The sequence below is a fragment of the Sphaeramia orbicularis genome, chromosome 19 (assembly GCF_902148855.1).
Source record: "Sphaeramia orbicularis chromosome 19, fSphaOr1.1, whole genome shotgun sequence".
NCBI classification, from domain to species: domain Eukaryota; kingdom Metazoa; phylum Chordata; class Actinopteri; order Kurtiformes; family Apogonidae; genus Sphaeramia; species Sphaeramia orbicularis.
The window spans coordinates 12,550,948-12,578,073 of NC_043975.1; the positions used below are offsets into that span (position 1 = coordinate 12,550,948).

General features: G+C 36.8%; 1 protein-coding gene across 1 annotated transcript in view; it reads left to right on the forward strand.

Annotated features, from left to right (window-relative positions):
• LOC115410284 (pyroglutamylated RF-amide peptide receptor-like) overlaps window positions 1-20,180 on the forward strand; it is a 36,880-nt gene extending 16,700 nt beyond the window's left edge. Inside the window, exons 4-6 of the mRNA XM_030121870.1 lie at window positions 2,477-2,712; window positions 14,504-14,601; window positions 19,579-20,180. Of these exons, the coding sequence (XP_029977730.1) occupies window positions 2,477-2,712; window positions 14,504-14,601; window positions 19,579-19,976 (732 nt within the window). The 3' untranslated portion in view covers window positions 19,977-20,180. The remainder of the gene's footprint in view (window positions 1-2,476; window positions 2,713-14,503; window positions 14,602-19,578) is intronic.
• Window positions 20,181-27,126: the final 6,946 nt, after the last annotated feature.

A 27,126-nucleotide genomic window follows, 5' to 3' on the forward strand; every position in this document is an offset into this window, starting at 1 on the left:
AGGAATTCATTCACCAGAGGCCTTTCCAGTGACACTACAAGACTGTCATTAATGAGGAAGGAGGCAGAGCTTTGACAATTTTGAAAAGGAATTACTAATTTGTTAGACATGTTTGTGTTATATTATGTTTTTGTTTGTTCAAAAATAATATTTGAGCGTTGAGACTCGAAGTATCAAATGATACAAAATTGAAACTCATACATGGAAACTGATATTTGAAAAACATTTTTTTTGGTTGTTGAGAAGGACCAATAAAGGCTCCAGTTTCAAAGAACTGAAATTTTCTGTCAATGATTTAATGGTTCAGGCTTTACAGGGTTAATGATATATTTGCCGATAAGGTCACTTTCTTCACTTTTCTCTGTTTTTGATATAAGGAGCTTCAACTTTACTCTGAGCTTTTTATGAGCTTCTACCGTGGTTCCCAACCTTTTTTGGCTTGTGACCCCATTTTAACATCACAAATTTCAGGCGACCCCAGACATTAAAAACAGAGACATTTTTTTTGGCTAAAATTAATTTATTTTTGATCGTGTAATAGTTTGCTATACTATGTTGCAAATAAACGTTAATTTTAGAGGACATTTAAACTATATAATGTAAATTTTTATGAGTAAGTTTTAATTTTTTAATTTTATTTTTTTTATAAATTATTAGAAATTCCAGGTGACCCCAAACATTCAAAATGGAGACATTTTATTTGCTAAAATTAATTTGTTTTTGATCATGTAATAGTTTGCTATACTATGTTGCAAATAAACGTTAATTTTAGGCAACCTTTACACTATATAATGTAAATTTTTATTAGTAAGTTTTAATTTTAAAATTTTTTCTTTATAAATTATTAGAAATTTCAGGCAACCCCAGACATTCAAAACAGACATTTTTTTGGCTAAAATTCATTTGTTTTTGATCGTATAATAGTTTGCTATAATATGTTGCAAATAAATGTTAATTTTAGGCAACATTTAGGTTATGTAATGTAAATTTTAATTAGTAAGTTTAAATTTTTTATCAATTAATAGAAATGTCAGATGACCCCATTTTAATTCCAGGCGACCCCATGGTTGAAAAACACTGATCTACATGGTCAGTAAATTTAATATCGGAAATACAAAATAGATGATTTACACAAAAAAATGCTAAATACAGAGGATAATATTACAATAAATTGTGATAAATCACTTAAGATTAAATAGAGAGAAAAATTCACTTGGAATCTGACACAAAAGTAGCACTGGGTCTTTATGGGTTAAATTTCGTTGCACTTCTATTCTATTCTATTCTATTCTATTCTATTCTATTCTATTCTATTCTACTCTACTCTATTCTACAAGTACAGACTCACAAATCATCTGGGCAGAATTCTTTTTCCATGTGGTGTCTAACAACTATTACGTGATTGGTCAGAAGTTTGAAATGGGCGGGATTAATGTGAAGAAAAAAAAAACTTCCCAGGAGTTTTTCTTGACATATGAAATGTCCTGACCAGAAATTCTTGTTCTTGCCACTTACAGTAAAGGAACAAATGTCTCTGTTCTTGCAGATTATACACAATCCCAAATGTTTTCTCTGAAGCACATTATTGGATTTATATATTAGCAATGGTTGAATATTTTCTGCTAAATTTACCATTTATCACCTTAAGTTACCTTTGTCACCTTTGAGTTACTTTATACTTTTATTCCACTGGATTTCAGAACTAATGTGTTATTCTGTAACTACATCATTCCGTACTTGTATTTTTTCTGCACTAAATATAGACTGATGTTAAACCTTTGGTACTTTTTCTCATGAAAGGCTTTGAACACGTGGAAAAACAGCATATATTCACTTGGCAGTAAGGTAGTGATTAAAAAGAAAAAAAAAAAGTGATTGAATTCACAGGCAAAGTGCTTTCTGAGTGATTTCAGACCCTTTCAATAGAAATACGTTCTGACAGGAGTAATTGGTATGTCAAGTTTATCACAGCCTCAGGGCTTTAATGGCAGTGACGCTATAAACACTTTCCAGAAACACATATGTTGATGTGAAAAGGTATTTGCTCCCTTTCTGATTTCAGACATTTTTGCACATTTTTCAGATTTAAATGTCAGAGTTTTAAAATAATTTTATTTATTAAAGGAAAAGATGCGTAAACTTAACTGGCCCTATGTGGAAAAAGTAGTAGCACCTGTTGTTAAATAACAAATTTACCTTTTTTTTCTTTTTTTTTTTTTTTTTTAAATAATCCATTTCCCTAACCACCTTTTTTACAGTGGAGTACCCCCTAAAATATGTATGTTTTTTAGCCAAGTACCCCCCAACTCTTGCTTCAGCATTTTTGATGAAAAAAATGAGGCAAAATTTGTTCCTTTGCCAAAGGTGTCTGTTATTTATATATATATATGGGCCATATGTTTGACCCCTTTGTTCTACATTTACTTAAGAATCGGAATCCCCTTTTTTTAAAAGCTTTTCTCCCTCTGTTTTTTAGGTGAAGTACGACTTCTTGTATGATCACTACCACGTCTGCTGTCAGGAAAGCTGGAGCTCCCTGACCCATCGGCAGGCGTACACCACCTTCATCATGGTGGCGCTGTTCCTGCTTCCTCTGGCCGCCATGTTGTTCCTCTACACTCGAATAGGCATTGAACTGTGGATCCGCAAGCGAGTGGGCGACTCGTCGGTTCTCAACACCATGAACCACAGGGAGATCAATAAAATATCCAGGTATACTGATGCTGAATAAGGGTGTGTGATACTGGCAGTTTTGGTATCGATCTGATACCAAGTAAATACAAGGCTAGTAACACCGATACTGATGCTTTTTACTTGAAATGTTGTGATCATTGAATAATTCTGTGATTTTGCCTTTACTTAGTTATGATTATGATAAAACACAGGACAAAGATTTTAGGTAAATAAACATGTTTTTTTTTTTTTTTATCAACTAACTGCAATAAACAATTTAACAGAATGAAAATAATAAAATAGTTCCTCTTTTAAATGTGTGGTGTTACCACAGTGGTAAATGACTTTATGGCACACATCACATGTGGCAGTTTCCCTGTCAGCAGCAGTGAATAAGCTCCACACAGCACTTCTCTTTGTCTCTGCTCTCCAACAGAGCGGGGGGGGTGGGGGGGGTGGGGGGGGGGGTGCAAAGTGTGCCTGAGAAAGCAGCAGAGAAAGCGGTGTGCTGTTTGCACAGATAGACTTAGAGAGAAGCTACACTGGCATGAACTCTGAGGAAATTCGAGTCATTTGCTGGACGTATAGAAGAGAAACTGCAACAAATGCATCAGTCTCATCACGCTAGTATCGATCCAATACGATACTCACCTTGGTATCAATACTATCGAAATATAGGTTGATACACCCAGCCCTAATACTGAGGTATGAAGAGATTTGGTAAACGATGTGTTCTTTTAAGCACAGAAATTACACACTGCTGAGTATTATGGGAAAATATTCAGAGTAGTGAGTGGGAGTGGGCTCTTCCAGTGTGAAAACCAGTACTTATAAGCAGGGTGCGATTTGTTGGGGGGTGGGGGGGATTGACCCTCCCTCTGGTTTTTACATCCCTACATCCACTCAATAAATTTCTTCCTCGGGGGGGACAACCAACTAATTGCCGTGTTTCTACTACATGGTCTTGACTCGACTCGGCCTTTTTGCGTTTCCATTACGAAAAAGGACCTGGAATGTGGTACCCAGTACTAGTTTTTTGGTCTCACCTCCGCTGAGGTTCCAGAACTGGGGAGCAGATACTAAAAGGTGACGTGTAAACACTGCAGACCACTGATTGGTCAGACAGTTGTCTCTGTGACCCGCCGTTTTACAAAGAACAGATGCGGAAGTTCACAGTTAATATAGCGGTAGGTTAAGGCACATGATGACAGGCTGTTAAACTACACCATGGTTTGTCGAGGAGGTTCAGATGTAAAAATTCAGCATGAGCTTGACGAGACAACACGCAATGAGCGAGTTTATCAGTGACTCTGAGCAGATGACACGGAAGTAACGTGCCACATCACTATGACGTCCAGGTACTGTAAAGTCAGTAGGATCCTGTAACGCAGGGGTGTCAAACTCAGATCCTCGAGGGCTGGTATCCTGCATGTTTTAGATGTTTCCCTCTTCCATCACACCTGGAAGCCATTACATCGTTATCAGGCTTCTGCAGAGCATGATGATGAGCTGATCATTAATTGAACTAGGTGTGGAAGGAAGAGGGAAATCTCGAAAACATGCAGGATACCGGCCCTCAAGGACCGGAGTTTGACACCTGTGCTGTAATGGAAACGGCCTCCAGGAATAGGACTTGGTACCCGAGTCGAGTCGAGCCGACCCGAGTCGAGCCAGTTCCACATAGTGGAAATGCGGCAAATGTAAATAACAGCAGGTTGTGACAGTTTTCTTCCACCTTTATCCTACATTACTGGCACTAACGTTCACCTGAACCGAACTGTCGGCAGCATCAGAATTTGCAAATGTCCCCATTTACTGGGGCAACGTAAAGGGGGGGTAAACGTTACAAATTCATGGGGCCCAGCATGTATGGGGGGGCCATAGAAGAGCAGAGGGGGTCCAGTGGATACAGGTAAGAAGTTGTGAAAATTTTGTGTATAATAGAGGAATAGAACCTGGGAGGAATCAAACATGCGATGACACCCTTTACTGTCATCGCAACCTAAACATTAAAAATACATGAAGTCACACATTGGATCAACACCGTACGAAGCTAATCCGATACGTAACCAGTTGTTCGGCGTTATTACGTGCACCGAAAATAGACATTCTGGACAGATCATCATCCCTGTCCCTCACATGTTTTGGATAAAGCCAATGAACTAAGGCTCTTTAGGTGGGTACGAACATCCTCTGGTGAAGCATGAGAGTACATTGTGTTCTCTGGAAATGATCCATTGGACCATTGGTTTCTAAAAATACAGTCTTTCAGATCATTATTTGTGCATTAAGTGCTCTCTGGGATTCCTAAGACTTTGTCGGTTTCTTGCCAACAGCCTTCAGGGGGATATTAGTCTTTAGAGTTTTTGCTCCTTCATTACACATGAAGGATGTTTGTTTACAGAAACAAACCATAATAGTATTCAGATTATGGCTAAAGTAGTCGTTTCCTTACATATTTATTCGACTAATGCATTAGTAAGTACCGTGAAATGTGCTTCTGGTTGTTTTCAAGGCTTTTTCAAATGAATCTCGATGGCCTCCAGTGGAATAGTAAGACACTATAATGTAGACAGGTTTTCTTAGTGTCTTTCTAAAACACTGTGGTTCCACTTGTATTAAGAAGTGTTTCCTCAGGAGGCTTAAGGCTTCTCGAAATCTTCTCATATTAATAGGAGAGTTCAGAAAATTAGCATATTATCAAAAATACATAAGGTTCTCCAAAAGCAGTTTTAACCCATAAAGAGCCAACGCTACTTTTATGGCAGCTCCCAAATACACTGAACAAAAATATAAACGCACCACTTTTGTTTTTGCTCCCATTTTTCATGAGCTGAACTCAAAGATCTAAAACTTTTTCTATGTACACAAAAGGTTTATTTCTCTCAAATATTGTTCACAAATCTGTCTAAATTTGTGTTAGTGAACACTTCTTCTTTGCTGAGATAATCCATCCACCTCACAGGTGTGGCATATCAAGATGCTGATTAGACAGCAGGATTTTTGCACAGGTGTGCCTTAGGCTGGCCACAATAAAAGGCCACTCCAAAATGTGCAGTTTTATCACACAGCACAATACCACAGATGTCACAAGTTTTGAGGGAATATGCAATTGGCATGCTGACTTCAGGAATCTCCACCAGAGCTTTTGCCTGTGAATTGAATGTTCATTTCTCTACCATAAGCCATCTCCAAAGCTGTTTCAGAGAATTCATGAAGAAGACTGTGCGAGGAAAATGGTGGTCACACCAAATACTGACTGGTTTTCTGACCCCCCTGGACCACCCAATACAGTAAAAGTGCACATTTTAGAGTGGCCTTTTATTGTGGCCAGCCTAAGTCACACCTGTGCAATAATCCTGCTGTCTAATCAGCATCTTGATCTGCCACACCTGTGAGGTGGATGGATTATCTCAGCAAAGGACAAAGGAGAAATGCTCACTAACACAGATTTAGACAAATTTATGAACAATATTTGAGAGAAATAGGCCTTTTGTGTACATAGAAAAAGTTTTAGATCTTTGAGTTCAGCTCATGAAAAATGGGAGCAAAAACAAAAGTCGTGCATTTATATTTTTGTTCAGTGTAGATTTTTCTCTATATTTAACCTTTCTTAAGTAATTTATCACCATTTATTGTAATATTATCCCCTTTGTTTTAATGAATGAGTTTTGGTTGTACATCAATCATTGTACTCAGTACATTAATCATAATAAACATAAATACCAAAAAAGGAATAGGCTAGAAGCAAAAGCTTATTTTTTTGCCTGTCCTTTTCAACTAATACACTGCATATATCAACTTAAATGTGTACAGCATCGAGCATTCACACCATAATAACAAAATTTAAAAAAAATTAAAAAAATCAGCAACAAAAACATATCTACCATCTCAATTCAATATTTCTGAATAATTTTAAACTGAAGGTACTACTTTTTTTTTTTTTTTTTTAAACTTCGCCAAAGGAGTGGATGACTTAAATGCATCATAAGGTCCATTCCATAATTTCATACCCACAATCCCAGTCCATCTAGACTTTGCATTCGTCCTCACTTCAATCCACTCACATTGTATTACTCTCTCTTAATTCCAAGAACCACGACTGGTATAAAAGTACTATTAAGTACTATATTTAAAATACTATTTTTATCCCTCATGTTCCATATACCTATTTAGAAACAATTCCAAATAGAATTTTGCATTTTTTCAGTAAAAATCATGTATTTTCCTGCATTTAATTCACTGATCATGTAGATGTTCATAAAAACTCAGACTAAAATTGAGGTTTATTACAGATTTCTTTATTGTCATTTGACAGTGCAGTGTACATATAGCACAGAGTACATCAAACGAGATTTCGATTGATGATTAAGGACGTCGGGCTGCTGCAACTGGTGCGCCACTTTGCTTCGAAATTTGCAGTGAAGAATTATTATTATTTATTTATTTATTTATTATATCAGAAACAGCAAAAACGGAAGAAAAATAGACTTTTTCAACAAATACATCATTAACTGATTGTAAAAATAAGTGTCTCCATCCACTGTCATTGATCCAACTCTATGGGTTTTACTGGTGAATCAATGTTGTAGAAGATGACGGTGTTTCCATGGTAACTACGGAGCCTCTCAACATCCAAATGGGTCATATCTGATGAACATGAAAAGACGACAAACTGTATTTTACACCAATTATTTACATGTATTAACAGGATTAGTGGATCAACAGGTATTAAACAGTTTAGATCAGTAGATGGTTTTGGTCAGTGGTGGATGTTTGGGTCTTTATGGGTTAAGGCATGTTTGGAGGTTGTCAGTAATCACTTTTTCATTGGACATCTGCGCAAAACTTTACCAATATTAAAAAATGTCAAAAAAACAGAAGTACGTAATGTCGGTTTTTCCATTAAATCACAAATGCGATGATTTGTTTATTTATTATCGCAAGATGACACGAGAAGTCATTCCATAAATATGCCGATGAATGTAAATATAGTGTTGATTTACAGATATATTCATTATTATTATTATTATTATTATTATTATTATTATTATTATTATTATTATTATTATCATTATATATTACCCCTCTATCCCGTACTAAATTAAAAAATGACTGCGTTTCCTGGTGTGTCCACACATAAAGCAAGATGTTTCTTTTAAAACTCTTCTTCTTCAGTTTTGCATATATTTATTTATTTATTTATATTTATATACATATATATATGTCAGGGTAGGATCGGCGATTCTACCAGTAGAGACTCTGATCGTAGTCTCCACCAGTAGAAACTCCGATCAGAGTCTCTACTGGTAGAAACTCCAATCCGAACCCTAACCCTTCTACTGGCAGGATCGGAGTTTCTACCAGTAGAGACTCTGATCGGAGTTTCTACTGGTAGAATCGCCGATCCTACCAGATCGCAGTCTCTACCCTTACATATACATACATACATATACACACACACACACACACACACATACAGTCGCAGAAAAAATTGTTAGACCATTCAAAGTAATCAAAAACAACAGTTATGCGATCCAGTACTAACTCCTGTGTGTATCATGTGACTAAAACAGACAGAAAAGAAAGTGTGCACTGTTTTTGTCAGTACAATGCTATAGCTATTAATGTAAGAACTGAAGTGATTTTGGTTATTATCAAGAAAACCATGGAAAATGGATAGATATCAGCTCTGAAATTAAACTACTATGAGCTATTTTTGTTGTTATCATTATATTTGTCCAAACAAATGCACCTATAGTTGTACCAGGCATTAAAATGAACAAGAAATTGAAGAAAACAAGGGTGGTCTAATAATTTTTTCCAGGACTGTATATATACTAGGGATGTAATGATATGAAAATTTCATATCACGGTTATTGTGACCAAAATTATCAGTTATCCTTATTATCGTGATATTGTTGAAATTGTGCTCAAAATGTTCAAAAAGTACTAATACACACACTGAAATAATTTAACCAAATTGTATTTTGAAAAAAACAACAACAAAAAAACAAATAAAATAATTGGTACAATGTACCTTCTGTTGCAGAAACATTCAAATATTAACCCTTAGTGGTTTGAGCCTATTTTGTCTGTTTTTCAGTTCTTTTGATTTTGCCTTTATATACTATATAAACAAATGTTTACTATACCCATGTTTGGTATCTTTTTTTTCAGCACAACTTCATCTATATCAACTGCCTATTATTTTTTCACTTTAACCAAAACACAAAAGGCCAGAAAACACAAAAAATTATATAAAATCCAATTTGAAAAATGTACATCATTTATTGCATAAATAACACAAAGATGCTTAACGAACCTTTTCAAAGACTTTAAAAGTGAATATTAGTTGCAAATATTAGGTATATACAAGTAAAATTGTAATAAATTAAAACTATACTCAAATATTTGACAAAAGCAGATCTTTACGTAGGCGTTTTCTCTGAAACGCGGTTATCATGATAATTACCTCCGCCAAGGAGTTTATGTTTTTGCCAGGGTTTGTTTGTTTGTCTGTTTGTCTGTCCGTTAGTGTGCAACATAACTCAAAAAGTTATGGACAGATTTTGATGAAATTTTCAGGGTTTGTTGGAAATGGCATAAGGAAGAAATGATTAACTTTTGGGGGTGATCCGGAAGAAATCCTGGATTCTGGATCACTTTGAAATTTTCGTTAACATTGTGGTAAATGGGGCCAAAATTTTCGTTTCCCAATATCTCGCTTAATTATTGACCAAAACTCATGAAATTTAACTCAGGAATTGACAATGGGGTCCTCTATCACATTTCAAAGGCTGATCCGGATCTGATCCAGAAGGCGGATTTTATCTCAATTTATATTAAAAAAATGGGGGTGCCCTTACTTTTTGGCCTACTGTGCCTTTAATATTAAAGGTAGAAATTTCTGACAAGCGCCATCGTGTAGCTCAGTCAGTTCCGCATCGGGAGTATGCCACCGGATTTCATGTAGCTTTAATACTTAAGGAGCTAGAGCCAGAAGAAAACCGCCATTACGAGAAATGTGATTTTTGTGAATAACTACTGAACTAATAAGGATATAATTATGAATCCAGTTGCTAATGGTATGTTTTCATGGTCAAGGAATCTTAAAATATAGGTAAAATAAATATGGGACTAATATTTATGGTGGAAATCACAATATGGGGGAATTGTGCAAATCTCATGCAATTTGACTCAGGGATTTACAATGGGGTGTTCTATCAAATGGCAAAGACTGATCCGGATCTTTCAAAAAGTTATGGACAGATTTGGATGAAAATTTCAGGAAATATTGATACTGGCACAAGGAACAAATGATTAAATTTTGGTGGTGTTCGGGGGGGGGGCACTGATCTGCGCTCTCAGAGTGCTTTTCTAGTTAGAATTTAAACGGTAATACTAACTGTCTGCAATTTCACCGCGGTTTATCGTTACACTGGTAATCGTTACATCCCTAATATATACACACACAAACAAAATAATTGGCGTACCTTGCGTAACTGTGTGAACCTTATGGTCCAGTTCAGTTCTATATATGTGTGGTCAGTATGCTAGTCTGGTGACTTGCATTGAATGGGTTCGGTCCTTGTTCTGTAGTCCAGACAGTCTCTGCAGGTTCCAGTGTCAGACAGACTTCCACATGATCATCAGTGTCTTGGTCGAACACTGTTTGGACTTAATAATCGTCATCTGGGGAAAATGACAGCTGTCTGAATAACTGTTATTTCAGTTCCCTCACCCTTCTCTTCCTTATTTCGCTTTTCAGAGGGAGGTCAGCGCTGTAGTTTGGATGAATAGTTCTAAATGTCAGCACATTCCCCTTCTGTGGAATAGTAATGATTCATGATTGACAGATCAGACAAATGCACTTTAAACATGTCATGGAGAAAACATAAGTTATCCTCCCATTCTGCATAGAAGTGGGATGTTTTTGGTTTCTTACTGGTCATTTTTATAAATTGGAAGGTTAAGTACTTCAATTAATTCACTGGAGTTGTGCGGTATCTCACCCGGCTGACCCCTGACCCCTATATTACAAGAGTACAGATCTCAGATTAGATGCCCTGTATTTCAACCAAGTGTCAAATGACAGACAGGACAAGATAAGGTAACATTTACAACATGTTTTTGAATGGCACATGATCTACCCACACTACTTCTGTGACTGATGTTTTGGACGACCCTGATCTAAAGCAATATGGATTAGATTACAGTACATTACATTGGATTGGATTGGATTAGATTAGATTAGATTACATTACAGTACATTACATTGGACTGGATTGGATTGCATCACATTACATGGATTGGATTGGATTAGATTAAATCTGATTACATTACAGTGGAATGGATTTCATTGGATTACATTGGATTATAGTAGATTACATTACATCACATTAAATTACATTGGATTGTATTAGATTACATTTACATTACACTGGATTAGATTATAGTACATTGCATTACATTGGATTGGATTAGATTAGATTACATTACATTACATTACATTGGATTGGATTAGATTACATTACATTACATTGGATTGGATTCGATTGGATTAGATTACATTACAGTACATTACATTGGACTGGATTGGATTGCATCACATTACATGGATTGGATTGGATTAGATTAAATCTGATTACATTACATTGGAAAGGATTTCATTACATTACATTGGTTTATAGTAGATTACATTACATCACATTAAATTACATTGGATTGTATTAGATTACATTTACATTACACTGGATTAGATTAGAGTACATTGCATTACATTGGATTGGAATAGATTGGATTACGTTACATTGGATTAGATTACATTACAGTGCATTACATTAGATTACTTTACATTACATTACATGGACTGGATTAGATTAAATCTGATTACATTAAATTGGAATGGATTTCATTACATTACATTGGATTATAGTAGATTACATTACATCACATTAAATTACATTGGATTGGATTAGATTACATTAACCTTACACTGGATTAGGTTAGAGTACATTGCATTACATTGGATTGGATTAGATTAGATTACGTTATATTAGATTAGATTACATTACATTGGATTGGATTAGATTACATTACAGTACATTACATTGGACCGGATTGGATTGCATTACATACATTACATGGATTGGATTAGATTAAATCTGATTACATCACATTGGAATGGATTTCATTACATTACATTATAGTAGATTACATTGCATCACGTTAAATTACATTGGATTGGATTAGATTAGATTAGATTTACATTACACTGGATTAGAGTACATTGCAGTACATTGGATTGGATTGGATTAGATTAGATTACGTTACTTTACATTGGATTATAGTAGAGTATATTACATTACATTGGATTGGATTACATTATGTTACATTGGATTGAATTAGACTAGATTACATTCCATTACACTGGATTATATTAGAGTATATTACATTACATTGCTTTGGATTACATTATATTGGATTAGATTACATTACATTACACTAGATTAGAGTACATTACATTAGATTAGATTACATTACACTGGATTAGATTAGAGAAATTACATTACATTACACTGGATTATATTAGAGTATGTTAAATTGGATTGGATTAGATTATATTATGTTACATTGGATTGAATTAGACTAGATTACATTCCATTACACTGGATTATATTAGAGTATATTACATTGGTTTAGATTACACTGCATTACATTGGATTGGATTGGATTAGATTAGATTACGTTACATTACACTGAATTATATTAGAAATCATTATATTACTTTGGATTATTTTACATTACATTACATTAGATTAGAGTACATTAAATTATATTGGATTAGATTACATTACATTACAGTGGATTAGACTAGAGTGCATTACACTGGATTAGATTAGAGTACATTACATTACATTGGATTACATTAGAGTACATTACATTGGATTGTATTAGATTATGTTACACTGGATTGAACTGGATAGACTGGATTACATTCCATTACACTGGATTATATTAGACTATATTACATTACATTGGTTTAGATTACATTACATTGGATTGGATTAGATTACGTTACACTACACTGAATTATATTAGAATACATTATATTACTTTGGATTAGATTACATTACACTAGATTAGAGTACATAACATTATATTGGATTAGATTACATTACATTACATTACAGTGGATTAGATTAGAGTACATTACATTACATTGGATTAGATTAGAGTACATTATATTAGATTACATTAGAGTACATTACATTGGATTGGATTAGATTATGTTACAATGGATTGAATTAGACTAGATTACATTCCATTAAACTGGATTATATTAAAGTATATTACATTACATTGGTTTACATTACATTACATTACATTGGATAGGATTATATTAGATTACGTTACATTACATTACAATGAATTATATTAGAATACATTATATTACTTTGGATTAGATTACATTACACTAGATTAGAGTACATTACATTATTTTGGATTAAATTACATTACATTACATTACAGTGGATTAGATTAGAGTACATTGCATTACATTGGATTAGATTAGAGTACATTACATTAGATTACATTAGAGTTCATTACAATGGATTGAATTACACTAGATTACATTCCATTACACTGGATTATATTAGAGTATAATACATTACATTGGTTTAGATGGCATTACATTACATTGGATTGGATTAGATTAGATTACGTTACATTACACTGAATTATATTAGAATACATTATATTACTTTGGATTAGATTACATTACACTAGATTAGAGTACATTACATTATTTTGGATTAGATTAGATTACATTACATTACAGTGGATTAGATTAGAGTACACTGCATTACATTGGATTAGATTAGAGTACATTACATTAGATTACATTAGAGTACATTACATTGGATTGGATTAGATTATGTTACAATGGATTGAATTAGACTAGATTACATTCCATTACACTGGATTATATTAGAGTATATTACATTATATTGGTTTAAATTACATTACATTATATTGGATTGGATTGGATTAGATTACGTTACATTACACTGAATTATATTAGAATACATTATATTACTTTGGATTAGATTACATTACATTACACTAGATTAGATAAGAGCACATTACATTATATTGGATTAGATTACATTACATTACATTACAGTGGATTAGATTAGCGTACATTACATTACATTGGATTACATTAGAGTACATTACATTACATTGGATTAGATTAGAGTACATTACATTACAGTGGATTAGATTAGAGTACATTACATTACATTGGATTACATTAGAGTACATTACATTGCATTGGATTGGATTAGATCAGGTTTTATTGATCCCACAATAGGGAAGGCAATAACAGAATAAAGTGCAGGAAAAAGTGTGCATGCATAAGGGTAGTGCAAAAAAAACCAGACAGTGCAATATAAAATAATAATAATAATAATAATCATCATCATCATCATCATCATCATCATAACAACAACAATAATAATAATAATAATAATAATAATAATAATAATAATAATAATAATAGTACTAAAACCTGTGCAGACTGTGTACATATGTACAGTGGAGTGGAAGTGCAGAGGGTCAGACAGTACACGTAAGACACTCATACAGGACAAGGCTACTCGTCGGAGGTGGTTTCCATGGCGTTACTGGGTGATAAAATGACTTTGATGGAAATTCATGTAGTCTTTGAGGAGGTTTAAGGCGACCACAAACATTCTCCTGTATCTGTGCCCTTTTTTTTTGTAATAATGCCAGGATTTAATGTCTGATTTTAAATCTACAGGAAAAAGAAAAGAGCGGTTAAAATGATGATCACCATCGTTCTGCTGTTCACCGTTTGCTGGGCGCCCTTCCACACAGTCCACATGCTTTTTGAATACGGTAAGTATCGAAGTCTCACACAGTCAGTTCTAGTTCAGTAGAGTCGTAGCCAATGCTGGGAGTAACTGTTTACAAAAGTAATGCATTACAGCAACAGATTACAGTAGTATAAGGCTTTACTAATCCATTTCCAGTCATATTTTACTCGGTATATGTTCAATAGCGCTTGCGTTAACATACTTTTTGCCCATAATTGAATTGCTCAAACGCAAAAAACCCCCCAGCAAGATCGCGAAACCTTAAGGCACAGGTGAGATGAATTTACAAAGTGCAAAATGAGAAAATTACCCTGAAGATATTAACACTTAAGGGCATCAAACTCAAAAATAACAGCATAATAACCTAGAAATAATGACTCCAAATGTTCTTCTGGGTTAAATGTGAGAAAAATAACATGACATTATGCCTCTAAATAATGGCAACACCAATTTTTTCTCTTTGATTTATTGCAAAGAACATTAAATTCTGATATCCTTTAACAATAAAATGTCAATAACCTGAACAAATATGAACAACCTGGAATGTCTAAAGAAACTTAAGTGCAATTTTAACAATCTTCTGCCCGTTTTGTGCCTTGGTAGATCTGATCTGTAATGCACATGTAGAAATCATAAGTTGAGGCAAAATATTGATCAAATTGTACTTATTTTTCTTCAGAAATTTTAGTTTTTTCCAGTTATTCACATCTTTTTTGTTTTGGATAGAAATACTTTCATCATTTAATGTTATTTTTTACGCTAAAAAATTTGGAGTTGTCATTATTTATAGGTTATTATGCTATTATTTTACTGTTATTATTTGACACCCCTGCCTTACGGGATCAGAAAATTCATCTGTAAAGTTCTATTTCCTGTTGGTGTTCAGCCAATGGGTGAAGACGATAGAAGACAGTCCATTGTCCACATGGCATGGACGTATGCTCATTACTAATGCTAACCCTGCTTTACAGAAGCTAGTTAGCATTAGCATGATCCCTGTGATCAGCAATGACAAGGTAAGCTAACGTTTCTATGACTAGTAAGAATTCTTTATCGATTATGGATTTATCGACTGGCGTCCTCGGTGCCCCGGCCCCTGTTTGAACATATAGAATGTTGAAAAAAATGTACGTTTCTGCTGGGATTCAAACATCGTAGACGAGTGTTTCGCAACCTTATCATGACCCCCCTGAAAAAAAAAAAAAAAAATCCTAAGTATATTATTATGCGGTCATAGCACTCCGCAAGCACAGGGAGTGGGTCTGATCAAGCTTATATATGTTGCATAAGTAGTGCCCAGTGACGGACGTTACCACCGCAGGGTACCGCAACGTACCTTCTTGCCGGGGGGGGGGCACAGTGATTTACCGCTGACATAACATGCAGCTTGATATTGATACTTATACAGACTAACGCCCCTATTTTGGTCTCAGCGCCCCCTTCTCAGCTTTCTCATTCCATACGCCCCCATGACGGTGTCCCAACGCCCCCTGGGGGGTGGTACGGCCCTGTTGAGAAACACTGTTGTAGACCATGTTTATATTTATGTTTATGCATTTGGCAGATGCTTTTTTCCAAAGCGACTTACAGGGGAAAACCAATCAAATCCCACAATCAATCAAATTTTGTTTATATAGCGCCAGATCACAAAAGTTATCTCATGACACTTTATATATAGAGTTGGTCAAAACCAGACTCTACTTCACCATAGCGTTACTTCCCGAGCTATCCGTCCACCTGTACTTCGTGGCGTAAATGTATGCGTCCCAAGGCTCTTCTATCTGTTTATATCGGTGTGTTTGTGTGTGTGTGGGGGTATTATTTTACTTTGGCGGGGGGGAGGGGGGGTTGGCTTGTACTGTGCTCGCACCACCTATGACGAGATTCTGTATGTAACTCCAAAGTACTACAGGACTCATGTAACGCATTACAATTCTGAGACAGTAATATTGTAAGGTAAGGAATTACTTAGACTTCAGCACAGTTTTTACCCACAAGCGGTTAAATGTGTGACCCCCCCCCCCCCCCCCCCCCCTCCTGGAATGAACAACCTCCACCTATAGTACAATACTCACCCTACCTCAGTGCAATAGCCACAACACATGCACCTGTACAGGGTGGGGAAGCAAAATTTACAATATTTTGAGGCAGGGATTGAAAGACAGTGTATGACCAATTAGTTTATTGAAAGTCATGAGAATTTATTTGCCACAAGAAAATGTACATAATAGAAAATGTTTTTATTCTATGTGTCCTCCTTTCTCAATAACTGCCTTCACACACTTCCTGAAACTTGTGCAAGTGTTCCTCAAATATTCAGGTGACAACTTCTCCCATTCTTCTTTAATAGTATCTTCCAGACTTTCTCGTAATAGTTTTGCTCATAGTCATTCTCTTCTTTCCATTATAAACAGTCTTTATGGACACTCCAACTATTTTTGAAATCTCCTTTGGTGTGACGAGTGCATTCAGCAAATCACACACTCTTTGACGTTTGCTTTCCTGATTACTCATATGGGCAAAAGTTTCTGAAAAGGTATGGATAATAGTGTTAGGTATGATTATGACATCAATATATGTTTGGTTTCAAAACAATTGACGTAGTGCCTGCTGAGAAAAAACAACTAAATGTTCATTGTAAATTTTGCTTCCCCACCCTGTATATATCCTATTTGTTGTACATGTCTCTCATCTGTTGTATAGAGTTAGCTTTTGTACATTATTTCTCTATATTTTGTTCATTTCAGAGTTCTAGCATAACTTAGTAGCACATGTGTATTAATATTTTATTCTGAAGCCCTTGCCCAGTTCACTTTTCTTAACACTGTGATATTCGTATTTTATTTTATTGTTCTTATACAGTCCCCTTTTGCACTAAGTGTCTTGCTGCTAAATTGAATTGAGCTGCTAAACCAGGGGTGTCAGACTCATTTTCTTTCAGGGGCCACATTCAGCCCGATTTGATCTCCAGTGGGCCGAACCAGTAAAATAATAGCATAATAACCTATAAATAATGACACCTCCAAATTTTTGTTTTTGTTTTAGTGCCAAAAAAAACAAACAAACATTAAATTATGAAAATACTTACTTTTATAAACTATCCCAACAAAAAAAAGATGTGAATAACCTGAAAAAAAAAGACATTTCCTAAGAAAATTAAGTGTAATTTTAACAATATTATGCCTCATCTTATCATTTCTGCATGTACGTTATGGATCGGATCTACAAAGACACTAAACACTGAGCAAGAGGCAGAAAATAGTTCAAATTGTGCTTAATTTTCTTTAGATATTTCAGGTTGTTCATATTTGTTCAGGTTATTCATATTTTATTGTTACAGGATAGTCTGTAAATGTAAATATTTTCAAAATTTAATGTTATTTTTTTGCACTCAAATAAAGACAAACATTTGAAGTTGTCATTATTTACAGACTTAATGTAATCTTTTTTTTTTTTTTTTTTTTTTTACATCAAACTGAGAAAAAAATATGGAGTCATTATTTTTTATAGGTTATTCTGCTGTTATTATTTTACTGTAGATCACATTGGTCTGTATGTGGAACCTGAACTAAAATAAATTCGACAGCCTTGACTGTGGAATTTTTGCACTTTGCAAATTCATCCCATGGGCCGGATTGGAACCTTTGGCGGGCTGCATGTTTGAGACCCTTGTGCTAAACCGATTTTCTTTGTTCCTGTGACAGTGACAATAAAATTCTCTTCTATTCTACTTTTAAATAACAGTAACAAGGAATCTGTAATGGATTACAGTTTGGAAGTAACTTGCAGAACACTGGTCGTAGCTAAAGTGGATTAATTAAAATTTATAAACTTTTTTCATTGTCAGAAACCTCCAGAACACTCCCAACCACCAAATGGGAAAAGGACTTGGCTTTACCTCCCAACCCTGATTTCTGGATACAAATCAATAAAAACATCTTTTCCATGACCACCAATTCAAATTCACAACTCATACAATATAAAACCATTCACAGAATACACATCACTCAGGGGAAAATGTTTAAAATGGGGCTGATTAGCTCAGATATCTGCTCCCAGTGCACCCTGGGTCACACAGATGATTATCTTCACGCCACCTGGTCTTGCCAGCCAGTTCTTTCATTTTGGATAACAGTCACAGAAACACTCTCGTGTATCTTGGGCTGCAGAATCCCAGCATCCCCAACGCTCTGTTTGCTGGGGGACTTGACACACATTACAATTGCAACTAAACACAATAACCCATTACTAATTTCTCTGACCATCGCCAAGAAAATCATTTTTCAAAACTAGAAATCCAAACACTCCAGCCATATCACCCGCTGGACAAATTTACTCTCAGAACACATATCAACAGAAAAAATAACAGCCTGCAAAACAAACAATATATCAGCCTTTGAGGAAACATGGAACCCTTTCACAAACTATCTAAAGTCCACCCAGAACTCGTACCAAAGCAGTAACCAAAACCACAGCCGTGTACAGGATCACATATCAGACCACATCCAACCCATAACAAACATTTTTTAATTTACATCATCCACATTAACTTCATTCTTTCTCTCTACCTCCACATACAGACAAACCAGGATCCCTGCTCCCCTTCATTCCCACCTACTCTTCTTTCTCCCCCTTTCTCTCCCCTCCCCTCTTTCGCTCTTCAACCAAGCCCCCCCCCCCCCCCCCCCTTGCTTTTTTTTTTTTTTTCTTTTTTTTTTTTTTGGATTAGAAAGTAATATTTTTATTGTTATCATTATCATCATGTTATCATTATTATTATCATATTGCTATTTACATTTCTGATCTTTTTCATTGTAATATGACGTTGTTTGTCAATACTCTGTCATTGTTGTTGTTTTTTGTTTGTTTATTTGTTTGAGTTTCCTTTTGTTTATGTGTTGTTGTTTTTCTGTCCACATTGTCTTGTTAACTATCACCAATAAAATATGAAAATAAATACATAAATAAATAAAGTGGATTAATTCTCCTTCCCTTCCAGGTGACCTAGAGGCAAAATACGACGGAGTCACGCTGAACATGATCATCGCAGTCGTTCAGGCCATCGGCTTTTTCAACAGCTTCAACAATCCCATCGTGTACGCCTTCATGAACGAAAAGTTTAAAAAGAGCTGCGTTTCCACCCTCTCCCACTGCATCAGGAAACCCAACCAGCAGGGTGGCGCCGAGGTGGTGCCCAAACTGAGCGTACAGTTTATCAAGCCCCAAAGTCGAGAAGCTTTCATCGAATCGGACGAAGGCAACAGCTCCAAGCAGAACTCGGCGGACAACGGCACATTGCTTTCAATGCACGGACCAAGTTTGCTCGGCATCGTGGAGGAAAAAATCTCCACGATTCAAACCGAGCTCCCGGCGACCAGCTCCTCTCAAGTCAAATGAGAGGGCGTCGGTTTTAACGTCATTTTCTCGTCAGGTATTGACGCTATAGACGACCGGCTGGAGGTTGATCAGCCGTCAGTGGGAGTGTCACCGATTCAGATTCAAAGACTCAAAAGGTCAACGATTGAACGCATCACTCTACAGCGCCAGACGCATTTTATTATTCTGGTCAGGAGCACAGAGGACGGAAGGAAAAGACATACGGAGGACAATGGAGGCAGTTACGTCAGGAAAAGAATGGGGAGCAGGTGTGAAAAGGAAACACTGTGTCAACGTTACAAAATGAACTTGTACACAGTTCGCCTACTACACTGAGCTTTACAGCAAAAACAATGGAATGGTGACACTAACTGTGATAACAAACCACACTTTTTGGGCTTCAAACTGAATAATATGTCTTAATTCCATGAGATGGTGATTATGGTAAAAAAATAAATTAACCCATAAAGACCCAGTGCTACTTTTGTTTTTGTCTATTGCCATGTTTCCACTACTTGGAAGTGGCTCGACTCGGCTCGACTCAACTACCAGGTCCTATTTCTGGAGACCGTTTCCATTACAGGATACTACCAACTTTACAGTACCTGGTCGTCATAGCGATGTGGCACGTTATTTCTGTGTCGTTTGCTCAGAGTTGCTGATAAACTCGCTCGTTGTGTCTTGTCTCGTCAAGTTCATGCTGCATTTTTACGTCTGAACCTCCTCGACAAACCATGGAATAGTTTTGTGGGCTGTTATCATGTGGATTAACCCTTTCATGCACGAATTATGAGAACCTTAGACGAGATTTTTTTTCCTGAGTGTTTTTATTCCTGTTTAGGCATGAAAAAACAATGCAATTGATTTTTAATGAAGGTAGATTTGTTTCTTTATTGCTTTAACTAAAAAAAAAAAAAATTAACAAAAAAAAGTGTTTGAATGAAAAAAAAAAAACTGTGATCCAAAAAATTGCATTTGAACCCATTTTTTCCTTGATTGAAGTGAATTTTTATTTTATTTTATTTATTTATTTATTTTTTTAATTTTTTTTTTGGTTAAAGCAATAAAGAAACAAATCTACCTTCATAATTTTTTGTGGAGTTCCAAAAATGTCCACTCTGCTGGACACCATGTGTTTAATTTTTGAATATAAAACAGTGATATACAAAATCAAAACATTTTTAATGCAGCTAATCTGATGTTTTTTTTGTTTTGTTTTTTTCACATTTTATCATATTCCCAATTTTTACTAGCAATTGATTTACACTCAAACATGTTACTGCAGATCAGGTTAATCTAGAACAGCAAAGTCATAGTAATGGTATGAATGTCAGTGTATGGGATGGTGCATAAGCGTCCACTGTGTTGGCTGATATGGAACTAAAACAACAAAACCCATGAAAATACAAGAGAACAGCTGGAGAATAACTGTCCACTGGAGTGACCACTATGCATGAAAGTGTTAACCTACCGCTATATTTACTGTCAACTTCCGAATCTGTTTTTTGTAAAATGGCGGGTCACAGAGACGACTGTCTGACCAATCAGTGGTCTGCAGTGTTTACACGTCACCTTTTAGTATCTGGTCCCCAGTCCTGGAACCTCGGCGGAGGTGACACCAAAAAACTAGTACCAGGTACTAGATTCCAGGACCTCTTTCGTAATGGAAATGCAAAAAGGCCGAGTCAAGTTGAGTCGAGCAGATACCACTTAGTGGAAATGGGGCATAAATTTCACCTTTCTTAACCTCCTAAGATCCAGCTATGGGTTTTCTGTCCACATTTGTGGACAAGAGTTTCACAACTTTATACAAAAAAAAGAAAAGAAAACTGTCCACCACAAATGACATTCCATAAAAATTTTAAAAACTGCATCTGAAAAAACTGTTGATGTTTCCAGTATAGGCACTTATTTAATAAAAAACAAAAAAAGCTTGTACTTTGCTGACCTTTCCTGGGTCTCTGGAGGTTAAGTGATTTATCACCATTTATTGTAATATTATCCTCCTTATTTAAATTTTTTCAGTGTAAATCACGTATATTCCTATATTTAATGCGGTGATCATGTAGATGTTCATAAAAACTGAGGAAAAAATGACGTTTTCAGCAAAAAACACCAATTATTTACAACTATTGATAGGTTTAGTGCAGGGGCCACATTCAGCCTAATTTGACCTCCAGTGGGCCGGACCAGTCAAATAATAGCATAATAGCCTATAAATGACAACTGCAAATTTTTTATATGCAAAAAAATCACATTAAATTATGAAATCATTTACATTTTACAAACCATCCAAACAAAAACGATGTAAATAACCTGAAAAAACTGAAATTTCTGAAGAAAAATAAGATGAAATAATAACAAAAATTTTATCAATATTATGCCTCAACTTCTGATTTCTACATGTGCATTACGGATCAGATCTACCAAGACACAAAACAGGCAGAATAGTGTCAAAATTATGCTTATTTTCCTTTAGACATTTCAGGTTGTTCATATTTGTTCAGGTTATTGACATTTTATTATTAAAAGACATCAGAGTTTAATGTTCTTCGCAATAAATCAAAGAGAAGAAATTGGAGTTGCCATTATTTAGAGGCATAATGTCATATTTTTTCACATTAAACCAAGAAGAACATTCGGAGTCATTACTTCTAGGTTATTATGCTATTATTTTTGAGTTTGACGCCCTTGACTGTTAATATCTTCTGCACTTTGCAAAGTCATCCCACGGGCCAGATTGGAACCTTTGGCGGGCCGGATGTGGCCCCCGGGCCGCATGTTTGACACTTGTGATATAGATGTTCATATAAACTCAGTAAATTCAACGGTTGTTACATCAAAACAGAATAAAATGAGGAAAAAAATATGTTTTAGCAAAAATATAATTAGCTAAACATAAAAATAAGTGTCTTCATCCACTGTCATTGACCCAACTCCATGGGTTTTACTGGTGAATCAATGCTGTAGAAGATGATTGTGTTTCCACGGTAACTACGGAGCCTCTGAACGTCCAAATGGGTCATATCTGATGACCATGAAAAGACGACAAACTGCATTTTACGCCAATTATTTATATGTATTAATAGGTTTAGTGGCTCAACAGGTATTAAACCGTTTATAGCAGAAGATGGTTTTGGTCGATGGTTGGTCTTTGGGTCTTTATGGGTTAAAATCACACATTTACAGGTGAAAACGGTCGAGTTTCAAAGACAGACCGAGCCTTTCCAGTCTGACACTGACGCAGAATCAGTTGTTTGGGATCGCCCCATGTCATGACATCAGTATTAACCCAAACCGCCTTCATGGGAGTCAAACCTCATTCCTTTTTCCTCGTAGGGAACTGAAGCGTTGTTATATTGTGATTCATTTCGTTTGGACACTAATGCGCAATTCTCGGATTTTAACCCATTGACTTTGGACAATAAGGATGGACTGTGGTGCCACCCATAGGTTTCTGAGGTGCAATTTGGCTTTTGCTACATGGTAACAATATTTGGACAAAAGAGGGGAGGAGCACTCGTGCCTCACAGCAAGAAGGTCCTGGGTTCAATTCCGACACCAGTCGACGGGGGTGGGACCTTTCTGTGCGGAGTTTGCATGTTCTCCCCGTGTCTGCGTGGGTTTTCTCCGGGTACTCCGGCTTCCTCCCACCATCCAAACACATGCACTAATAGGTTAATTGGTTAATCTAAATTGCCCATAGGTGTGAATGTGAGAGTGATTGTTTGTCTCTATATGTTCAGCCCTGTGATGAACTGGCGAAATGTCCAGGGTGTACCCCGATTTCACCCGTAAGTAGCTGGGATAGGCTCCAAGCGACCCCCGCGACCCTAGTGAGGATAAAGCGGGTTCGGATAATGAATGAAAAGGGGGAAGGATGGTCATGGGTAGGCCGATGCAAACGAAGCTCAGAAAGTCTGAATCCAAGCCGTCGTATCGACCTGAGATCTTATGTAAAAATGCACCAGAGCACCAAAGTAACCCAGTAACACAAGTGGGCTGGCAGATAATAAAACAGTCACTGAATTGCCATTATTTTCAGGTAAGTCAATTTGAAAGGTACTTCAGGACTTCAGTTCTCCATCGGAAAGGACTGTATAACAGCAAGTTAAAGGTGCGGGAGACTTTCGTGACCAATTTCTCATCAAATCTGTCAAATCTCAGTCATATCCTCAGTATCATGAATCTATAAGTCTTTCTGTCATTACTCACCTGAATCTCTTGAATTACGGTGAACGGTTTCTTAGTGCCATCCACCATAAACAAACCATGTGTTTACAAACAGAGCCAGGAGGTAACTCGGGCATCTTCGAAATTTTGTCGTGACGTGCATTGTGGGAAAGGGAGGTTCGCGCAGCCACCTGACAGCGGCAGCACAACCATATGATATTATATGGATGAAACAAACACGACGCGGAAACAGCGGAAACGGCTGGAGGAATATGCATAGAGGGAAGGGAGCTCCTGCCAGTTCCACGTTGTCTTTAGCAGCTGCTGCTGTCAGGCGGCTGCACGAGCCTCGGTTTCCCACAATGCACGTTGCAACAAAATTCCAAAGATGCCCGAGTTACCTCCCGGTCTGAAAGTAAACACATGGGTTTTGTTTATGGTGGATGGCACTAAGAAATTGTTCACTGTAATGCAAGAGATTCAGGTGAGTAATCAAAGAAAGACGTAAAGATTCGTGATACTTCGGCTATGACTGGGGTTTTACAGATTTGATGAAAAATTGGGCACGAAAGTCTCCCGCAGCTTTAAAGTGGAAAACATTTTATAAGTGTAAACCTAAAGAGATATTGCCTCTGTAAGATGGGTCCTGTTATTGGTAGTCAATCTGATCGAAATCTGATTTAAACCACGTAGAGCCACGTATGGTTCAGACGTGGGTGATGGCTCCCAGACCTGGAGATACTCTATGTCACTTTTTTTTTAAGCTCTAAAAAAATAATAATAAAAAAGTAACAACAATAACAATTAGTCCCAATCCCAATTCACCTCTTGGCCCTCCCCCTTTCCCCTACTCCTCCATTTTGCGCTCGAAACGGAGATTTTTCAGGACCACGTATGAGAAATCTCCCATAATTCTGTTCCAATCATCAGCAAAATGGAGGTGAACACAGCAAAAAAGTGCAGTAGTGTGACGAAAGAAACACACAAATATACGTATTTCCTTCGTAAACAACTTAAAGGTAAGGTAGGAGATCCTGGAAAAACGGTTCGAGCAAGCTACATTTTAAAAATACGCAATTCAAATGTCCAAACCCCTTTCTTCAGACTTCTCCCTGAAGCCACGCCTCCAGAGTACCAGATTGTATTTGCAGAGGGGGGAGGGACAAATGGCAGTTGAATTTGATTGACATATCACCATTCAATCATTTCGATGGGCCGGTTGAAATGATTAGATGGTGTTTTTCAGTCCTGTCCGTTCGCGCAATGCTTGTTCCTGTGGGTCCACGAGTGCTGTGCAGCATCAATTGCGCCCCCCCCTTCCTGGTCCGCGGATTCACACATACCTCTGAATTCAGGTCTTCATACCTATCTGGCTAACATTACATTCCCTAGTGGTTTATGTTACTGACAAAACACTTTGCTGATTAACTGTCCATCCTAATACAGTCTACTCTCATTATACCGCCAACTTCCATTCACGGCCAAATTGGCGGTATAGCGAAAATGGCGTTACAACGGGTTGCGTCCATAATGTGCATGTCTTTACTATATGATGTCTATGCTGCCTCCGTTAACCCGTTCTAATTGCGTTTCTAAATAAATCTTGATTCTGTTATGTTGTAAGGGATCATTTAAAGTGGGGAAACATTTTAAGCATTATTATACCGTGTCGGGAAATGACACCCCATCATCTTGAGGCTTTGGCTTAATCCCACGTCCTCTTCCCGACATCCTGACCTACTGAATGTTCTGCGATAAATGAACGGTGGCCGTTCCGTAGACCTACTCGTAGCTTGTCGCGATCAGCGTCTGGCGCGTTTGTTTCAGTGCATTGTTAAAATTTATGTGTACTCGATGGCAATCACGCTGGCGGTATAACGGTCGGGAAATCAATGGTATAAGTGTTGTTTGTGCATGGAACTGGGCTGGCGGATGGCGATAGGCGGAAATGGCGGTAGCTAATGGAATAATGCATTGGGGATTTTTGTGCAATGGTTTTGGTCGGCGGTGAGCGAAAATGGCGGTATAACAGCGGGCGGTTTAACGAGAGTAGACTGTATAACTAATATAGTCAAGCTCTGGCTCTGGCTTCATTTCCTGTACAAGTGCTCCACACCTCTGAGAATGTACGATTCGTGCATAAAGCTGGGTACACGCAGAGGGGGGAGGGACAAATGGCAGTTGAGGTTTGATAGACATATCATTTCGATGGGCCGGTTAAAATGATTGGATGGTGTTTTTTCAGTCCTGTCCGTTCCACAGGTGACTAACATTTTTTTATTTTTGTGTTAGAGTATTTAATTAAGTGGTTGCAATCAGGGTGTGAAGGGGATTTTAAGCAACATAGTAAAAAATGGTCCAGGAAAACATCTCCTACCCTACTTTTAATCATTTGATCGACTGTTTAATGCCGTTTCAATGTGTTATAGATTCTATTTCTGCGGTTTGCCGTTGATAGCCACAAAAAGATGACCAAAGCCCATGCGACAGAGACGGTTACGGCTGCTGACTGTATGGGGAATTATTTCGGAAACAAATGGTCGCATCTGTTTATAGCGGCATCGATAACATAACGGGTCTCGAGGGTTATCCCATTTCACAGGGGAATGTTTCAACCCTTACCCCTTGCAACTCCATTACAAGGGGTAGTGCCAAGTGCAAGGGCCAAGGGGTAGGGGTAAGGGGTGAATTGGGATTGGACCTTATGCCGCGTTTCCACTACGTGGTACCGGCTCGGCTCGACTCAGCCTTTTTGCATTTCCATTATGAAAAAGGACCTGGAATCTGGTACCCGATACTAGCTTCTTGGTATCACCTCCGCCGAGGTTCCAGGACTGGGGACCAGATACTAAACTGTGACGTGTAAACACTGCAGACCACTGATTGGTCAGAGAGTTTTCTCTGTGACCTGCCCTTTTACAAAAACTAAATGCGGAAGTTTACAGTAAATGTAGCGGTAGGTTAATCCACATGATGACAGCCCGAACAACTACACCAT